Genomic DNA, 20,961 nt, shown 5'->3' on the forward strand with positions numbered 1-20,961 from the left:
GATCAATATCAGAGGCAAAAACACTAGAGAAAGAAAACTGTGACTCCAGAATATAACAAAGAATATAGGATGGACATAGTTGGGGAGGGGAGGGTGAATGTTAAAAAGAGAAGCATATGGAACCAGGTACACAATTGCTCTGAAAAGAAAAAAAAAATACAACATCCAGAGAATAAAAGCCAAAGAAAATATTTTGCATTTAACTAATATAGAAACATACTTGCCATATATTTTTAAGTGGGAAAGAGAAGGCTATGCCACTCTCTAAGGTATAACACTGTTCTTTTAAGTATGCACAGATAACAACCTGAAAGGATACCCATCAAAATCTTTCAAATTAGGGGCACCTGGGTGGCTCAGTCGGTTAAGCGTCTGCCTTCGGCTCAGGTCATGATCCCAGGGTCCTGAGATTGAGCCCCGCATCGGGCTCCCTGCTCTGCGGGAAGCCTGTTTCTCCCTCTCCCACTCCCCCTGCTTGTGTTCCCTCTCTTGCTGTCTCTATCAAATAAATAAATAAAATCTTAAAAAAAATCTTTCAAATATTTCTGAATGTTGGAATCTGGGGGGATTTTTACACGTTTCTTTTTTTCGTGTATGTATACTTTCTAATTTTTCCATATTGAATATACTAAAAGGAAAAGTAATACATGTTTTTTAAAAACTATGACTTCTAAATTTCTTTTATAACCATCAGTGAGAAAACATATTTGGGTATAGGGAGGAAGAGGTTAGAATAGGGATCTACAAACTGTAGCCTGTGGGCCAAACCTAGCCTGCTGCCTGTTTTTATTAATAAAGTTTTACTGGAACACAGACACCGCATTCATTTACATACACAGGCAGAGTCCAGTAGTTGGGACAAGGACCATAGGGCCTGCAAAGCCAAATGGCCCTACCTGGCTCTTTACAAAAAAAGGTAGACAACCGCTGGGCTAGAAGAATCCATTTTCTGCTACTGGAATATCCACTGCACATTATTAGCTGTCAGGAAGTCATGACCTCTCTGTCTCAGCTTCCCCATAAAGAGAAGGATAATACATCTTAGAGTTGTCTTGAGGATTAAATGAGTTAATGCATAAAAAGTATTTATTGCTGCGCCTGGCACATTAGGAAACTCCCAAAAACATTATTCTACTTATTACCTACTTCCTTTTAAACAAGATACATTATTGCACTATTAGGTTAAACCTAATGAAACTGCCATTTTGTTGGTGAAATTGTTCAACACTGGCAATCTTCTACGGTTCAATGTAACCATACTACACCACTTGCTCTTCTCATTTCTCCTCTGTAAGTCCTAATCTCTGAGAGAGTGTCAACGTCATTAAGGCAGTTTGGAGTTAGCTAATTTGCCATGAAGAGCTGAGAATAAAAATCTAGCACTGTTGTACCCAAATCCAGACAATATGGATGTCTGAAACAATAATGCTGAACTTGTATTATGCTTTGTTCCTTGAGAAGCACTGGCAAATTAGCACTAAAGGTATGTATGGTGTGACAGATTCCCTGCTCCTGCCCTGCTGCCCTAAACAGAAGCTTTTCAGATAAAGCATATTCTTCCCATCCTCCAAAATAACACCTGTCTCTTGAATTTCAGCAGGCCCAGCAAGCTTGGCACTGAGCAGAAATCCAGACATATCCTGCCACAACGTCCGTGGGAAGACCTGCCTGAAGGGAATAGGGGACTCTGGATCCCACAAAAGTTCAAGAATCTGTCATTCAAGTGCACTTAAAGATGGCATTTTGGGGCTTAGTACAGATCCAACATAGGAATTCTTCGAAGAAAAAAAAATCAAACGGGGCTTCTCTAAGAATCAGACAGGAAGACAAACTTGAACATGAATGGAAGGTAATGATAAGCTGCAGATGGAAAAGTATAGGATGAGCTTCATGAAAAGGAGGCAGATCAGGAAACTGAAGGACTAATCAAGTATTTTTATCAACATATACGAAGAAGGGCTCTAAGCTTACCAAAGGAAGAACAAACTCAATTGAATCCAATCAACACTCATTTTATGCCAGGCACTGGGTTAACACAGCTAGAGATAGTAAGATAAACCAGATGCTATTTCTACCCTACAGGAGTTTCTGGGCTGGTGGAAGGAGGATAAACATGTAACCAAATAATGTTAATATAATGTGATCAGTGTTCTAATAGTGGTTATTCATTCACTGCAAAAAATGTAAAGGAAATACAGAATGGAAAAATTAATTTTGCTTGGAAAGGCCCAGGGAGGGTAGGGAAGAGAGAAATAACTGGAGATGGGCCTCGCAAATTACTCAAAGTTCACTAGGTGGACAGTGAGGCAAGAATGAGAGTGGTCTGGCTGCAAATGGACCTGAGGAATGTTTATCAAGAGCCTCGCATGCCAAGCTTAAGAATCTGGACTTTATCCAGTAGGCATTTAGTCTTTTTAAGCAGGAAGAGATCTGGTCAATTCTGATACAGAGACAAAAGAACAGATGCTTTCCCAGAGAGCCATGAAGTAGGATCACAGGAGACTGTTCAGGCCAAGACTAGGGAAACCTTGATCAGAAGGACTGCAGTAATAGTAGCAAGGAGGGGACGTATGCTGGACGCAGCAGGGCTTCAAACTGGAATGCAGAAGTGTAGGCAGAAAGTCTGAAGGCTCAGAAGGGAGAGAGAAACGAACAGAATTCTGGTGTGTGTGGGGGGGTCACATAGGCAGGGAGAAGAGCAAAGGTTAGGGGACTGCTCTTGGGAGAGTGAATATCTCTTCCTCAGAGACATAAAGGAAACCATTAAGAAGGGGGTAAAAATAGAGGTAATACTGCAGGGAGGAATGTTAAGAAAATTTATGTCCATGGGGGCCTCCTCAGAATAATGAAAGGGGAGAGGGATGGGGGCTTTGTGGAAAGAGAGCTTAGGCGTAGCACCACTGTTGGAGACTGGGAAAATGGAAAAGCCAGAGATCTGTAAAAGCAGTAATCCAATAGATCCTGATCCAGGATCCACTTGGGCCAACACCTCACACATTGGTGATCTCTATTATCCGCACATTCCATTTTTCTCCAAGAGTGCTCTGAGCTTGTCAGTCCACTCACCATGGTGATGCTGTTATCACTGATGGGTGGTAAATGACATCCAAGAGAGGAAAATTTAGTTTCCTTAGCCTGACACTCAAAACCTCTCCTCACGTAGCCCTCAGACTACTCTTCTGATCTATCTCCACCTCCATCACTCATTCCTCCTCAGGTCCAGAAGCCCAGATGCTTTCAGGCTCAGGCACGTAACCCCCATGTGGGAAGAGGCAGAGTCTGATGCAATAAGGGGTGGCGAGGTCTATGGCTTAAAAGCTGTTACAGTTTCTTGTTCTCTAGGGTCAAACAAAATACATAAATACAACTTGGTATTTCAGGGACTTTCTCTTTTAAAATCCTACACAAGACAAATCCAGCCTCCTCCAAGCAGACTTCCCAATCAACCAGGCTCTAGATAGGAGTTCCTTCTTAAGTCTTCTTTGGTGCTTACCCCCGTGTTTATTTTCTTTCATCACTCGCTTGTACTTATAAGATGCTATCTTTCAGAGCACAGAGGTCAGAATGTGAGCTTTGGATTCAGATGGCCCTGGGTTAAAACCTTGACTGCCATTTTTTGGTTTTTATGACCTAGACAAGAGACCTAAGTTTTCTGAGAGTCATTTTCCTCATTTGTAAATTGGAAATAATAATCTTATGGGTTATTGTGACAATAAATTAAATAATGTATGCAAAGTACTTACTGGAGTGCCTTGCATGCACTCAAATATTTTTTAAAATATAAGTTTTCTCCATTTATTTATATTTATTTAACAATGAAACAAAACTACACATGTGTATATACATATATATGTATATATGTAAACATATATATTTATTATATTTATTTTTTTCCCATCCTAAGAGCCTCAGGGTGCAGGGGCAGAATCTTTTGTTATGACACTCAATGGGGGGGATTGGGAATCATGACCTTTAGAGGCAATCCAAGGGGCGTATATTTATATTTATTAAATAATGAAACGAAACTACATGTGTATATACATACACACACACACACACACACACACACACACACACACACCTACACAATTCTTTCCCATTCGAAAAGTGATTTCTATACTCTCCTTTGCTTCTTGTAAACCTATGTATGGAGTCCATACAATCACAGACCAGTAATAATAACTAGTAGCAACTTTGTAAGGTACACTTTATAATATTTTTGAGAAAGGGAAACTGAGGCTCAGGGAAGTGAAACAGACTCTGCCAGGGCCAGTGACTAAGAAGTGGAGAGGACTCTATCATGGGTCTCCACAGTCCAGGCTTTCTCTAATCTTTCGTAATTATTCAAGATAGGAAGTCTGTCAAGAGCAATAATTAACCACCACCTAACAGTCACATCACCCCACAGTTAGTATGGAAATTGAAAAATATATTTAATGAGACTCTGAAGGAGGAACATGAGAGCCCAGACACAATGGCCTAGAATGATACTGGCCAAGACCTCTTGAGGACAATTGTGTTTCATCAAAAACAGTGCCACGGGCTCTTCAATATGGCAGCCGTGTGGACTTCCATTTCCTCCATCAACAAATATGGCGCCACAATCACCATAAGTGATGCCATCGGAAGGAAGAGAGCCATTGCTCCACAGAGCAGACTCCCGCTAAAGGGCATGATTCGCAATTCCTCCATTGAGTGTCATGACAGAGGTTCTGCCCATGCACCCTGGGGCTCCTAAGGACGAGAAATTTGACTTGACAGGATGAGTACACCGTGTATGAACGTTCAAACAGGGATTGGCAGCAAAATCAAGGGAAGGGGATCTCCAATTTTGCAATCTGACTTCAGTACTTCCCCAAACAACATAAAACAAAAAGCAAAACAAAACAGAGAGTAAAGTCATCAATAAAAAAAGAAATGGACACAGAAGCTAAAAAGCAAACAGACTTATGCAAACAGGTCGTGTTTCACCAACTTCATTCCTATGACAGAGCAAAAAGATCAGTGTTCAGAGTAAAGCAGCAAAGGAAGCTGGACATTTGGTCATATTTAGTAAAATGTGACCGTTTCATTGGGGACTAGAAAGATGGAATTAAGAGGGAGACGAGGAGGAAAAACTGGATCCGGCTGAAAGAAAGAATGAGATTGTGTCTGTGGCTATAAAAACATCATTGGGCTCCCAGAACGTGGATTGGGAAAATAAGCTAAAACGGTGTGCTTTAAAAAAAAAAAAAAGGGGTGTATCTTGCCCATTTCTGCCCCCCCTTCTATCTGTGAGGCAACCTGCTGGACTTTTCCTAAGAACAGTTTCCTGTTTTTCCCCAGTAATGTGACAGCAAGAGGTAACAGTTATGGAGCCCCTACCATGTGTCAGGCACTGTTTTAAGTATTTTCTAGGTGGTAACTCCTCTCAACAACCTGTGCGGTAGGTCCTGCTGATGTGAAGTGCTCAGCAACTATACTTACCTGGACTCATCCACTACACTCTGAGCCGTGCTTCCTCCTACCTGTAACAGCTTGCAAGAGGAGCCTTGTACACAGAGAAAGCCTCCAAGACACAGCAGGTAAGACGTCAGGGGTTTTCTAAAGCAGGACGGTCCCATAAGTTACAACTTTGATAAGAACACCTGGCTGGCACCGGCATTCCTGGGGTCTCAGAAGCCTTTGGTTTGGGTCTGTCAATGGGTGCTGGCTGGGAGGAGCAGGGTATCTGGCAGGCGAGAGGAGTGCTGGATGAGGGTGCAGAAAGCTAGCTCCTGACCCCAGCCCTGCATTCCCTGGCTGTGATAACCTGGGCAAACCTTTCAAGTCTCATTTCCCAAACCACAGAACCTATAAAAGTAATGAGGGGCGGGGGAAGATCATTGAAGAAAAAAACTGAATCAGGTAGCAAGTAAAAATCCCCCGCTCCCCCCGTAGGAGTAGTCTTAATTATTTAAGTCTATGCAATTGGTTAAAAAAGAAAATCCTTCTAGTTCTTTGATGGATGAAACAAATAGTTCATTTGGTGACAAACTCCATTCTTATCTTTTCAAATAGAATATTAAATAAATGCTGTATTTAGACTATCAGTGTCCCCTTAAGAGTAGTTTCCTTATACAAACATAAAAAGTGGCCCCATTCTGGGATGAAAATGGGAGAAATGTTTTTCTTAACATAAAATTTATTGTATTTTTAAATGAGATTTTGTGTGTTAAAATTCCTTTGGTTTATAAAATGTGGTGAGGTAATTTTTAAAAGTATGAATGAGTAAAATACTAAGGCGGCAACTAGATGCTACTGCGAAAATATCTTCTGAAATTTAATTCATCTGTGAAACCCAAAAGCCTCGGATGCGCAAGAGTAGCTCAGACAAGCAGAATCACAGTCAGACAACAGAGCTGTTCTTTTGTCAGCTGTCATCTTCTACCAGTTGGTAAAACCATACCTTTCCTTTATAAGAATGTTCTATCTTCAGATTATTCTTTCAGTGAAAAATGCATAAAGTGGATTTTCAAACTCAATTTCTTTATATATAACATATACATTCTTTATATATATTTATGCGAGTTGTATTAGATTGTGTTAAATATTTATACCTATGTATTTATAATATAGATGAATATAAAACCCATCTCTTATCTTCATCATTCTTTTTAAAGATTTGAGAGCGAGAGAGAGGGTGCATGTGCACGCATGGGGTGGGGCAGAGGGAGAGGGAGAATCTCAAGCAGACTCCACGCTGAGCTCAGAGCCCAACTCAAGGCTCCATCTCACGACCCTGAGATCATGACCTAAGCCAAAACCAAGAGTTGGCCGCTCAACCGGCCGCACTACCCAGGTGCCCTTCTTCATCATCTTTATTTTTTTTATTTTTTATTTTTTTAAAGATTTATTTATTTATTTGAGAGAACGAGAATGAGAGAGAGAGAGAGAGAGAGAGAGTACATGAGAGGGGGGAGGGTCAGAGGGAGAAGCAGACTCCCCGCTGAGCAGGGAGCCCGATGCGGGACTCGATCCTGGGACTCCAGGATCATGACCTGAGCCGAAGGCAGTCGCTTAACCAACTGAGCCACCCAGGCGCCCCTTTCATCATCTTTAAATGATCCTACAGCCCGTATGGAAAGACACAGGATGACATTTTCATTTTTGCCTTTTAAAAACACTTTGCCATTTTAGAAAATTTGGAAAGCACACAAGTCTCCAAAAACCAACTCTGAGATATAATTTACATACAACACATTTCACACATGTGAGACGCCAAGTAGAGAACTTCTGACAAAGATAGAAAGCATTTTTATGACCACAGAAAGTTCCTTTGCTCCTCTTTGCCATCTGCCCTCCACATTCCAACCTAAAGAACCCCTGATTGCCATCACTGCCAATTTTGTGTTTTAGAATTTCATAGGATGGAGTCAGACTGTAGGTACTCTTGGGTTTCTGACTTCTTTCCCTCAGCACAACATGAGAGCCTTTCATGTTGCATGCTTCAGTAGTCGGTTCCTTTCTATTGTCAAGCAGTGCTCTTGGTGTGAATAAAGCACCGTCTGTTTATCCACGCTACTCTGGAGGGACCTAAGGATTGTTTAGAATTTTTGTCTACTCTGAGTAACACTCCTTTGGATATTACTGGGCTGGAATTTTTATGAATATATGTTTCCAATTCTCCTGTGTAAATACCCCAGAGGAGAATTGCAGGATCATTTAAGAATTGTGTGATTAACCACATAAAAACTTTAGTTTTTGAATCAGGTGGCACCACATTATACCCGATAACAATGTATGAGAGATCTAGTTGCTATACACATTCAGCAACCCTTAGGATTGCCAGTCATTTGAATGTTAGCCATTTTACTGAGTACGAAGTCGTATCTCACTGTGGTTTTATTTGCATTTTCCATGTGACAATGTTGCTTAGTATATTTTCATATTTTATAGTACTTATTGTCCATTCTTTTATCTTCCTTGTAAAGTATCCAAATCTTGTCATTATTGGACACACCTACTCTTCTAGATTTTAGGGTGATGATCTGCCTTGTGAAATCAGTTTTTTGATGGGTCCCAACAAAATCATTTTTATTTCGTCCAGCTTGTTCTTGTTGTAAAGATCGCAGTGATGACATCCATGCTCTTCACCTCTCAGAGCTGAAACGCTAAGACTTCTGCATCTGGTGAAATGATCATATGACTTTCTCCATTTATTCTATTAATAGAGTGAATCAAGCTGAATTTTCAAAAACTTAACCTTGAATCCCTATGCACACATGATCATGATAGAGTATCATTTTTGTCAAATGCTAGATTCAATTTGTTTGTATTTTGTCAAGGCTTTTAGGTTTAGGTTGATGAAGGATATCGATCTATACCATACCATTCCCGTAGTACCTTTGTCAGGTTTTAGTGTTAACAGTCATTCTGACCTTATGAGTTTGGAAGTGCTCCCCTTTCCCTCTCTTTTCTGAAAGAATCTGCATAGGTTTGGTTATTGATTATGTGAATTATTAGAAAAGGCTTCAGGACTTAGGTTTTGTGTATTTATGTGTATGTGTGTAGTTTTAATTTAAAATTTATTAGGAGATATGTGGCTAGATTTTCTAGCTTTGAGTTGGTGCTAAGTTATGGTTTTTAAGGAATTTGTCATTTCATCTAAGTATATTGGCCTAAACTCATTCATACGCTTTTCTTATTACTTTTTAACGTGTATAGAGAATTCAATGATTTCTCCAACTTTCTTTCCTGACATTGTCTGTCTTCCTAGTTCGGTCTAAGTAGATGTTTATCAGTTTTGTTATCTCTTCAAAGAATCAACTTCTCCTTTGTTAGTTTTCTTTATTGCTTGTATGTTTTTAATTAATTTCAGCTCTTACTTTTGGATTACGTGTTCTTTTCTAATGTCTTAAGGTAAACATTTAATTTACTGACTTCCAGTCTTCTTTTAATATAGGCATTTAGTGAAACAATTTTCCTCTAAGTTGTGCTGTAGCCGCACAACACCAGTGTTTGGAATATTCACGTTTCTATTATTATTCTGTTCAAAATATTTTCTCATTTCGGTTGTGATTTTTTTTCTTCACCCATGCAGTTCTTGGTTGTGTGTTAAGTTTCTAAATATTTGGGATCTTTAGGATATCTTGTTAATGATTCCTAATAGCTGTTGCGGTCAGAGAATGTGCCCTGTAAGACTTCAGTGTTTTGAAATTTGTTGAGATTTATTTATACCCTTGTGTGCAGTGTGTCATGGCGGATAATTCTCAGACACCTGAAAGGAGTGTGTGTCCTGAAGTTTTGGGGGCATAGTGTTCTGTTTGGCATGTGGAAGTGCCTATATAAATTTTTCCAATATACGAATTAAATGTGATTTAACAAATACTTTGAAAGGGACTGGTCAGAAGACTAGAATGGAACCCTTCAGAGAAAAAGGAGGGAGCTGGTGTAGCTAGATCAAAGAGGAAAGATGGCTGCAACAGGGAGCAAGTACCCAGGCGAAACAGGCGATGACTGGTGCAAGCAGAGGCAGGAAAAGGTTATTTGTAAAAGAGAACAGAGGCATGTCTTCTGGAAGAAGAGGAAGCAGCAGATAAGATGGGGTGGACAGGAAAAATAGGGAAATCCCACCAGATAGTCTATACGTTCTCGGTGTGGCCAAAGGAGGACATCTACTAAAGATGGAGGAACTTGGGAGCAGTCTGCTGGGATGAATGAAAGAATGGGGGGACTGTGCCATGGCCCCACTGGGGACTGGCAGTAACAATCGGTCCTGGGGGCAGCAGTCCTCAAGGGCTTTTCTCAGCAAAGGTTTCTAACCTGGGAACCTAAATAGGACCTATGGGTGGGTTTCAGTTAACCGCAGCAGAACTTCCTAATAATTAAACTTTCACCTATCAGTGTGACAGGTCCTACAACAGGGCTCACCCTGGGTAGCAAACCGATTTGTCTGTAGACCTAAATGACGTTCTCCAAAAAGCTTTATCAGAAATGAAGCTAATATTCTGGTCTCCATTTATACTTTTCATTCAAAGTGGTATTCTTTTTATTGACCTCATAAAACCCGGGATGACATCTAAAGCCTTTTCCAATATTTAAAAGTCTATAATCCTGGATCATCAAGACGATCAAATTCAGCACCCTTGCTTTAAGAACACTGAGGAGTATCAAGGTGATGTTAGTAAGCTTTCCATCAACAAAAGGGGTTAAAAACAATAAATGCTGTTGTTGGAAAATTAACTTAGGGAAACAGGCCCTGATGATGTCAGGAACTTTACTATGCAGTTCTAGGCTGCTTGAGGTTTAATAAAAAAACGTAGAGCAGTTCATATAGAAATGTAACAAAACACAAAGACATAGAAAAGTAAAACACAATATCCAGAGGGAAACCAATAATGACAAGAAAATGTACAGATGTGGTGCTATGATAGTTACATATGCCCACACTTTATTTGGCTACACTGGATTCTAATAAGGAGTATACTCACAGATAGATCACATAAAGTAACTAACGATTCCACTTCTTCTGATAAATTGTTAACTACATATCCTGCTAGTCTCTGTGGGTAACATAATAAAGACAAGGAAGACAACAGCAGAAGGGTAAAGGGGTAGAACAGCTCAGAGAAACCAGCACTGAAGGGATTCATGTTGGCAAACACACAGATCCACAATCCAAAGGGTCTAAAAAAGAGAGGTTTCCCTTTTATTCAATAGCATAAGCAGAACTGCCAAATTTGAGGGTGCTACATCTCAGCAGAATATTTTGAAAAGGGGAAAGAGGTAGGGGTGGGGTGGCTGAAGCAGAAAAAGAACCAGAAATGTATTCATTTATTTTGCAGGAGGCCACTGGGAAATACTGCAAATCAATATTGACCATTTGCGGGGGATATTCGTATAACTATTTATTCCTGCAGACATCTGGGCATCTAAAGAATTCCCATTGCTGTGCCACAAAGCAGACTACGTGGAAACCTTTTCCACATTCAAAACGGCTTTTAAAAATATTTTATATGCTGGGGAACTCTGAGTGCTTCACCCATAAAAATAAGTCTTTCAAGTTGGCAGGGGAAAGAACCCTTTCCAGATGGAGGACTTGATGCTGAAGGAGGTAAACTCACTTTAGCAGCCACAGGAACAACACAAGGCACAGCCAGGGGCTGAAATTGCCTCAAACCTGAAAATATTCTTAACTGTGCATAAAAAAGAATCTGAAAGTTGCCTGTGAGCTTACACCTGGCCCCAGTAGAGCTTCCTCATCAGCATTCCAAGCGGGCCTCAGAAAGCAGGAGAGAGAATCTTGCAAGCACAGGAAAATAGACGAATTTCTTTCCTTCAAGCCTAATCTGATGATTTAAATCTATCTATCCTAATGCCTCTCAGGTGTTCTAACCATCTCATGCCTTTTAAGAGCTCTTCTGCAGGGAGGTAACAGGAGTAGCTTCTCTTCTGATTAAACGCATCTGCCACAAAATAGCAGGTGCTGCCTGGACACAATGAAATTCTCAGAAATTCCAACAGGAAACTTGCAAAAGGTTTTGAATGCTAGTATATTGAAACATATCTTAATGTTTCTCAGACTTTGGAGAAAATGGGGGGAATGTTTGTGTAGAATCTAATGTCCTTCAAACAAAGGCATAAAAAATGTTAATAAAGTGGACTTCCTGGCCAAAATATTAAAAAAAAAATTACTAAAGTTAAAACAGGGTAATTTTCAAAATAGGTTAAAATCAGGACTCTCATCAAATACAAAAACAAACACATTTAAGATTTTTTTTTTAACTCATTAGTGAAGAAACCAGTTAAGATGTTACAACCAGGAGAAAGATATTACAAAGGAGAATCCAAAGAGCACACACCCATAGATCAGGGAGAGTAAAATAAATGTATAAATGGCAGGCAAAAATCACCTTTTCCACCTTTTCAGTGGCTAGGAAAGCCAACTGAACCTCTATGGGACAGAATTTACACATCTACAACAAGGATTATTTTGTATTGCTATCAGTTATCTACAACTTGCCGAGTTGTAAAAACAGCTCTGTGGAATTAGCCCCACATGGTGTGCTATTGACGATGCATAGTTTCTCACGGAAGCATAATTTTTTCCCTGCACAGATCGCTGACCGTCTTATTTATTGCTGTACTCCCAAAACCTGGTACAGGGTAGATGCTCCACAAATACTTGCTAAATGGATAAATGTCTACTATATATCAGGCATTAAGCTAGGCCCTTCACATGTATCCTTCCATTTAATTCTCCCAACAACACCCTTTAAGATAATTATTCTCATTTCACTGATGAAAAACTAACTCATGTGATGTTGTACAGTTATTATTTGTCAAAGGTTGGGGGTGGAGGACAAGCAGGGAGGATCTGACTTGGGTCTGTGAAAGCCCTTTTTTCCCTTCTTTCCATTTAATATATGTCCTTTTTATTTGCCACTGCTATATACCATCTGCCTCAAAATTAAGGGATTGTTTATAGGTTACACTGGTATAACAAACACACTTGCTTGATGAGCATGGTATTGGAGATCCATGCTTTGAGAAAAATAAATGAACAGCAACGCTCAAGAGAATCTAAGGGTCAGGAAGAGACACTGAACGTCTTTGTTGCAACCTTGCAGATAAGCACAGGGTACTTACCAGCCCAGACTACCCGCCCCCTGACCACCACCACCAGGCCACTCCACTCCACCTGGGTGCTCACTTCCCAGTTCTCAGGATAATAAAGACAGATGAATTCAACACTGTTTATACGTGGTGTTTGTTTTCGGAGAGATCAGAACAGCACTTAGGAGATCAGCAACAGCTCACATTCAGTGCATGCTTCCTAGGACCATGGATTGCTTTCACAGCAACACTAGGAGGCAGGTACCATCTCCTTTCTGCAGACAAAGAAAACTGAAGGGCACCAGGAACCTTCACGACATTCCATGGCGAAGCTGCAGCTCTGGGCTTCGACCTGGTGCTTGTCACCACCCTCAGCATTCCGCTATTTACCAGTGGCTGGTGAAGTTGGTTCTGTCACCGCATGTCTTAATTTTTCACAATCCTCTTTGCTCTGTTTTTCACAGCTAGCTTCCAAGGGCATGGAGACCCCCCCCCCCCGAACCCCCAGCTTCCAGCATCCTGGGGCTGGTAACTGCGGGCTGACTGCAGTCCTATTCTCTGGCCACTTGGCACTTGTGACCACCTGGGTATTTCACTTTCACTCCTGGAGAGGCAGGGGCCAGGAAACAGGGGAAGAGAGTGGTTTTTTGAGCCCTCAGATAGCAGAAGGCCAAAAAGATGTAGTCCGAATGTTAGTGTGAAATCCTCCTCTCTGTTCCCTAAGCCCCCAATACTTTTCTTGCCTGAAAACAGGCTGCCCTTAGAATGAATAGTATGTCTTTAGACACCTCCAGATGAGTCTTGACAAGAGCAAAATGCTGACAGCTAGAAGGTGCCAATAAATGGCCACCTTAGTGGGTCACTTAATATTATTTCATTTTAATCTTCACAACAACTCCTGGAGATGGGTACTATTATTATCTTTATTTTGGAGATGAGGAGTGAGATTGAGTAACTCATCTAGCTTAAGCAGCTTGCCCAAGATTCCAAGAAGGTTGTGACTGAACTGTATCAGTGGTGTTGCCTGGAGACCAAATGGGCCACCAAAAGCAACAGGACAGCTGTTCAAAACCCATATTTCATGCTCACACCCTCTTTCTTCATGTCACTTAGCAGAAAGCTTTGGGAAGTGGTATACTATGGACTCCAAGCCACAAAGCAGGAAACCTTTATTTCTAAGGGATGGATGGCTCATCCTCTACAAACCAATATAAATGCCTATCCTTCCCTCAAGGGCATCTCACAATTCCTGCCCATAATAAAAGATAACACTACTTTCAAATAAGATCACGAGAAAGCCTTTGACATTATTCTATCACACAGGCATTAAGAAACATTAAGCACACATTATCAGATGAAGGCGACCATAATCAGCCAAATGGTGACTAACTGATAGATTGCTTTTAGGGCTGGGAGAACTGACCCGGTATGGGATTTCCTTATATTCTTAAAGAAGGGACTAGGAAAAAAAAATTAGACACTCAGAATCTAAAAGAAGTCCTGACACTGCCTTCACAATTTTAGGAATTTCATCTAAAAAACCATTATTCCAGTTGGTGGTGGGGGAAGCAAAGTACATTAAGGACAATTTTAACACTTAGGAGGATTTCACTCTCTGTTAACTCACCTTGAGCTATACTTGAGTGTGTTCCTTACATTTTAAAACATTACCAATTTGGTCAGCAGGAATCTAGGATAACCTAGCTCACTGGTTCTTCTGTATCAGAACCCTTTTCCCCAAATGAAGTTTTTGTACAATTCGAGTATGTCAAACAGACATAAGGGAAGCTGCTTTAGCTGACACACCCACCTCAACCCAAAGCACACCCCTTGTACCTTTGGCAATCTTTAGTGTACCCAAAGGCTCCAAGGAATACACTTTGAAAAACACCCAGTTTGGAAAGAGGGATGGCATCTACAGGGCTGGGCTACTCAAGAGCAAGTCACTTTCCCACCAGAGAAATAGTTTTCTCTTAAAAAAGGGAAGAACCTGCACTTGAATCAGGACTTCTCAACATGTTTTCCCTCTGAAGCACAGTGTTGGTGCACAGAGCGTATTCTTCAGTCCTATCTTTCATCACAGAGCTTGCGAGGGGGGAGGGAGGGCAGGGGAGGGATTCTGCCTTATATCCATCCAGACCCTCAGGGCGGGAGGGCAGGAGAGGTCTGGAGAAGATCTCCTGACTCTGATGGGCTCCCATGGTGGCCCCATCTGCTCCTTCTCCCCCACCCTGTTCTCCAATTGAGAGACATAATCCTAAGGGCTTTTGCAGTTCATTATACTGTCATAGTTTCTGCTTCCAAATGCTTCTTGGATCTAAATGGAATCTTCATTTTTGTTTTTAAGGTATTCATCTCAGGGGCAGTAAGTTATTATCATATTCACTTCAGAGTTTTCCTATTTTAAAGTCTTTCCTACTTAGAACATCTAATCCTGATCCTGTAACCCAGCTAATTTGCAAGACTTCCTTCCTTTCTTTTCTCTAGAATTGGTACACATTTTCTCCAGAGTTCCCCAACCCCTTACCCTGATTCCCACATATTTGTCCTGGACACTTGGAATCCATGCTTCTCTAACTGCTTATGCTTATTAAGTAGCCTAGCTTGCATGGATCTGGAATCCATCCCCCCTTTTAAAGTAAACCCACGCCAGAAACTTCAGCAGGGAGATGCATTGCATTGTAAGGGTATGGGAAAGGCCACGGTGATGGGGAGAGGAAGAGGGAATAAAATATTTTGGATGCCGCATACTTTACCAGTAATGTCATGCTGTTTGAATGACTCACTGTAGATCTGATACTGATTCGGACAATGTTTCTTCAACCACTTGCAGACATCCTGCTGAGTCCACAGAGCCACTGGTTTTGACAGCTTCACCGTAGCCGACTATGAAGCAAGCAGGAAAAGGTCTGTTAATGCCAGCCCCATGTCTAGAAAGGCACTATTGTTAGAAGTCTTAGCTTGTGTGGTCAAGGCTGCAGGCTGGAATCCCTGAAGATAAGTCTCTCTGACTGTTTTCCTCCTAACCTCTACAGACCTTTCTCCATACCCCTGAAAACCAGAAGGAAAGGTCTAGGTGGAGAAGACCATGAAAATTATACTTATTCCCAAGTGATCATCTCTACTGGAAAAAAAAAAAAAAAAACACCCAGGAAGGAGTGTTTTCTGACCAATACTTCAACAAGACAATGCTATTGTAAGAAATTAATTAAATTTTAGGGGTGAGATAGCTGCCCCCTAGTGGCCTTTCTCTGTACTCTAACAAAGTGTCCACTTCTTGTTGCCCTCTGAGACCTCTAGGGTCTAGGGCAACACTAGCCCTGGCAGGTGCTAATAATTATTTTTGGAAACACATGTTGTTGGATTTAGATACCTTCATACTAAAGAGTGCAAGTTGGCCTGGGAGTGGTCCCATAAAGTCTAGGAATTAGTTATGCCACAGAGGGGAAGCAAAAAGTCAATTCCACCCAGTATGTGGAGAATGGTAATAAGATAACAGGGTGGCTAAACCTGATGTAGAAGCCAACTCATCAAGGCCTTTTATTGCTTACTAAATCTTTCAGGGAGGGGTTTATGAAACAAAACAAAACAGAGGTGCAGGGGACCCAGCCTTTGACAGATGGCAGGTTACAAATTCATTAATTAACATGTATCAGCTCTGTGCCAGATGCTGGTCTTCCTCATGGATCCCAGCAACGTGGCTGACGCAAGATGAAAGCTTAGCTATTTAGGATTTTTTTTTTTTTAATCATTACAGATCAGTGTTTGTCAACAAAATAGGATTATAATATCAAAAATTCTTTAAAGGATGTTAGGCAGCACACAGACCTGGCCTTAAACATCACTGACCTTCTCACTAGGGATCATTTGCTTTTACTTCTCTTTCAATCTTTCAGATTAAGGCCTGGGAAGAGCCTCAATTTTGTAGGACTATGATTTAATATCTTTCAAACACCTGCTAACACTTTTGACAAAGAGGACTTGCTTCAGTCTTGCAATCTTCATCGGAAAGCAACATACCTAGCAACTGTTCAATTTTATTTTGATTATATTTAAAGTTACTTTTGTTTTATGGCAAATAAATTACGGTAAAAAATATTTTCAGTAGTAATATCTAGTATGCTTTTAAAACAAATGTGAGTTTAAAAACAGTTGGTCAATTAAAAAAATGAAGGGAATAGTACAGATGGTAACAAAATAATAACAGAAGTGGCATGCACAATTCACACTTGTGAAACATAGTGCTCAGGTATGTCTTTGCTTTTTTAGTGTATTTCCAATTATAGGATTCTTTGGGCCATGACTTACAAAATCATCACAAACAATATTCTTTACTTGATACTGTGATGATTTTTTTCACTCTTACTGTGACAGATGATTTTATACATGTACATATAACACAGCCATACATATATTTCTGCTTTTCATTCATTGTGATCGGCATTCCTAAACTGATATTTGGAGTTGATGTTCCTTCTCCTCGAATTTCGGCAAGGTCTGTGATGGTCCTGGCCAATGGACCACGGTGGAATCAATGTTACCTATGTGACTTCTGAGGCAAGGTCACAAAGAGACAGCTTCTGCCTGGCTCATCCTCTTTGGCACTCAGCTTTGGAACCCAATCACATGCTGTGAGGAAGCTCAGACCACATGAAGAGACAAATGTAGAAAATTTGGCCCATTCCCCAACTGATGTTTCAGCTGACAGCCACCATCAACCATCAGACAAGTGAGTAAACAAGTTGCAGATGATTCTAGCCACCAGTCTTCGAATCTTCCAACTGAGGCTCCCAGACACCACGATGCAGAGACAAGCCCTGCTGTGCTCTGAGTAAACTGCTGACTCAGGTAGTCCATGAGCATCATAGATTGTTGTCTTTCACCACTAAATTCAGGATAATTTGTCCTGCAACCCTAGTAACAATTGGAACACTAAGTTACATGCTGGTGAGGACAGATCTGTTGTAACTGTGGTCCCAAAATGCCTTGCATTTAAGAGGTGCTACACAGTCACATAAGTCAATATATTAATGAAATGAACCCAGCAGTGAATTTCAAGTGTAGCCCTTTGCGGCTCTCCACCCACTGTGCTGTGCTCACGTAGCTCCTAGTCAAACGTGTCAGCCTCTTCCTTCTACCTCATATCCCTGAGTCACAGGCTATCAGCCACTTTCCCTATAAGCTCTGTATGCAACCATATCAAATACTTTCCAAATTTTGATGAGCGAGGAGGATTTCTGGTGTAGATGGTGCAAATGAGTGAATGTTGTGTTATTCAGTTTCTTCCTTTTTGCTCATCACTACCTCCTTTCCTTTACATGATTAGGAAACTAGAATTTTGGCTCTTTTAGCTACAAATGGACTCACCGTTGTGTTTCACAAGTCAGCACCTCTGAATCTGGCTCCTTCCTGCTCTAAAAACTTTTCTTCAGATTAGCTGAATGAGTTCATAGCTGACACATCATTACCCTGAAACCCTTCACAAGTTTCCTGCAAGTAAAGCTAATCACATCTTTTGAAAACTCCTATGAACCACTCATAGATGGCTGTAAATTAGGAAGGGAAAGACAAGAGGATGAAGTTGCTTGTATATTAATATACTCAACTTCCTGGAAGATCATCTTTAACCTGCTCATTTCCTAGGAAATAGAGAGCCCTCAGCACCAAGTCAAGCCCCCTCACCAGGCTTCAGGTACAGATTAACCCATACATGCCAAGTCAACTCAAGAGGCATCCTCATCAGCCCACCACGTATGCTTTTGTTACAGATTTCCCCTTTGTCATAAATTCAAGTGTTCTGAGGCCAATACTCAAAGAGGTGCCTTGCTTTTTCTTCAGAGTATACTCTTACTAAGCAGTAATTTGGTATCACTTGCTTGGACATCAATTGACTCAAAGCTTTAGGCATAGATTATAAGACGGCAGGAACCTACAGGGATCTGCCTCCACATAGACTGGCATAAATAAAACGGGGAAGGATAAAGATTCCTATCATTAGGCACTGCTCGTCTCTTCCTAATCAGAGAGTGATAGAAGTACTGGCCCCATTCATTAGCTGATTCTTAGCCTTGGCTTTATTATGAAATTGTTATTAGTTCGCTACACATTCACTTGTTAAGAGCCATAATGACTCCACTTGCGCCAGTCTGCGGCTGCTTACGGATTCTCAGAGCCCACTTTATTTTTTCTGTCTGAACTGCTCTTTGCGTAGCACCCAGGTGAACCACAGTCACTTCTCTCATGATTGCCCAGTCTCCAATAGCAACCAAACTGGGGGAGTGAGTGCCATAACCTGATCCTTTTTAAAGAGCTTACACCTCCATGTGCAATTTGGAACAACAACGAGCATATGCTAAAGTCAAGTCAATCCACGCATCATTGTCCCACTGGGAGGGGCGGAGCTGTCAGTCTTAATGGCTCCACGGGGTTATTTCAACTGCCCTCCTTTCCTCGGCTCTTCTCACAGCTCTCTTTACACTCAACTCCAGCCAAAAATTTTCTGACACTGTTTTCTTTCCCCCCACAGTGGGAGCCAAACCTAAAACAGTTCACAAAACAAATAAATAGTATTAGTAATAGTAAACTAGTAAAAAAAAAAAAAAAAACACAACAAAAAACAAAAACCCATCCTGCCCACAGGCAAACATTAAAGAAGTCTTTGCCCCAGTTCCCTTTCTCCTAGCTCAGGTCTACCAAACCATTCTGGATTTACAACCCTGGAGACAATTTGAGTTTGTAGGAATGTTTTGTTGCCCTGAAAGAAGCCAGAGCAGTTTGTTATCTTAACCCCATGCATTGTGACTCTGAACAGAATTCCAGGCATTTTCTCTTGGAACTGGGCTCGGCCTTTCTCTAGACAACTCAAAGGGTACTTCAGAAGCTCTTAGGGTCTATTTTACAAGGAGACCCCACTTGATGCAGAAGACACATCCCTGAGGGAAAGTTTATTTGCAAATTACTTTTTTTTTTTGCAAATGATTTCTTACCCTAATAGTTTCAGCCATGTTTTATGGTAATTTTTGATTGTATTTAAATGGAGAGAACTCTTAAATTTTGAGTTCTTTGAGATAAACCTGAAGGCTTTTCTAAGTTATAAAATAATTAAATGCTTTAAAGAAGTTTAATATTGAAGGAACATATTACAAAATGTTTTTCAAGTTAAATTTTATCTTGTCATTCAATTATCCCTTATCTGTTTTGCAAGATAAAATTTACTAGGTTTTGATTTGTAAGAGAACACTGCAATTTTGAGCTCCCAGTGGCTGTACCAACTAGGTAAGCTTACATGAGGTCCAGTGGGCTGACTGCGGAAAAGCAGAGAACTCACAGATCATTTATATCCACTGGCAGGTCAAAGTGAGCTTTGTGACCAAATATCAGAAAATGGTAAACACATTTGCAGCCTCTCATTATAAGCAGGTGTTTGCAAGCTTTCCTTTATCATCCTGTAATGTATTTCCTTTAGGCCAGAGTCTTTTCTTCCAATGGTTTCACCATTGTGTAATCTTACTCAAGATTTTTTGCAAAGTCACATCATTGGCTTACACTGAACTTAGAGGAAATCTACAATCTTGAGTCTTCTTCAAAGGAACTTCTGTCAAAGTAGGGGTTCTCTTTTCCTGAAAATAAAATTTTAACAACTTCAACTTTAGTTTGAAGGTTTCGATGCACCATCTGGAATCCTTATTAACCAGTATATTGGTTATTCTCCCGTATTTGTACCATCCATGTAAACACAAGCTCTTTAAGGTACTCAAACTTTTTTTTTTTTTAAGATTTTATTTATTTATTTGACAGAGATAGAGAGAGAGCACAAGTAGGCAGAGTGCTAGACAGAGGGAGAGGGAGAAGTAGGTTCTCCGCCGAGTAGAGAGCCAGCCCAACACGGGGCTCGATTCTAGGACCCTGGGATCATGACCCGAGCCGAAGGCAGACACTTAACTGACTGAGCCACCCAGGTGCCCCAGTACTCAAACATTTTTAAGAGTATAATAGGGTCCTGGGATTAAAAGTTTGAGAACCACAGTTCTAAGACATTACTAGAGTAGTGACATTAAAATAAAAAATTTGGCCTGATATCATTTTTTCCCTTAATTTGCCCATACTGAATTTTAGTGATGGCCTTTTTCATTCCTAAATGCTCAGAACCACAGTCTCACAGAAACTCAAATTTTAGAGGACTCTAGTCAGTAGGTTCAAGTTTAAACCTAAGGCAAGAATCTAATCTACCTTATGATATCTAAAATGGTGATAAACTGGGACTATGACAAATGTATCAAGGTATGTGAGTGTGTAAACTACTTGGATAAAGACCAACGTTAACCCCCTAATGGAAAATAATTACTATTCTTCTCTTTTTTAGAGATGTACAAAATTTGGAAAAAC

The 20,961-nt window shown here is 40.6% G+C and overlaps 1 protein-coding gene across 9 annotated transcripts in view; it reads right to left on the reverse strand.

The window, feature by feature from the left end:
* Positions 1-20,961, reverse strand: part of SAMD12 (sterile alpha motif domain containing 12) — a 378,670-nt gene that overhangs the window by 200,315 nt on the left and 157,394 nt on the right. For 8 of the 9 annotated variants that reach the window (XR_012378308.1, XM_073893137.1, XM_073893141.1 and 5 more), the window contains exon 3: positions 15,333-15,462. Coding sequence is in view for 8 of the 9 variants with exons in the window: in XM_073893137.1 (XP_073749238.1) it covers positions 15,333-15,462 (130 nt within the window). In the remaining variant the exon portion in view is untranslated. The remainder of the gene's footprint in view (positions 1-15,332; positions 15,463-20,961) is intronic. The other variant, XM_073893138.1, reaches the window with a different exon arrangement.

This window comes from Callorhinus ursinus, unplaced genomic scaffold (genome assembly GCF_003265705.2).
Source record: "Callorhinus ursinus isolate GAN/ISIS: 27379988/994484 unplaced genomic scaffold, GSC_fseal_2.0 scaffold5, whole genome shotgun sequence".
Classification (NCBI taxonomy): Eukaryota; Metazoa; Chordata; class Mammalia; order Carnivora; family Otariidae; genus Callorhinus; species Callorhinus ursinus.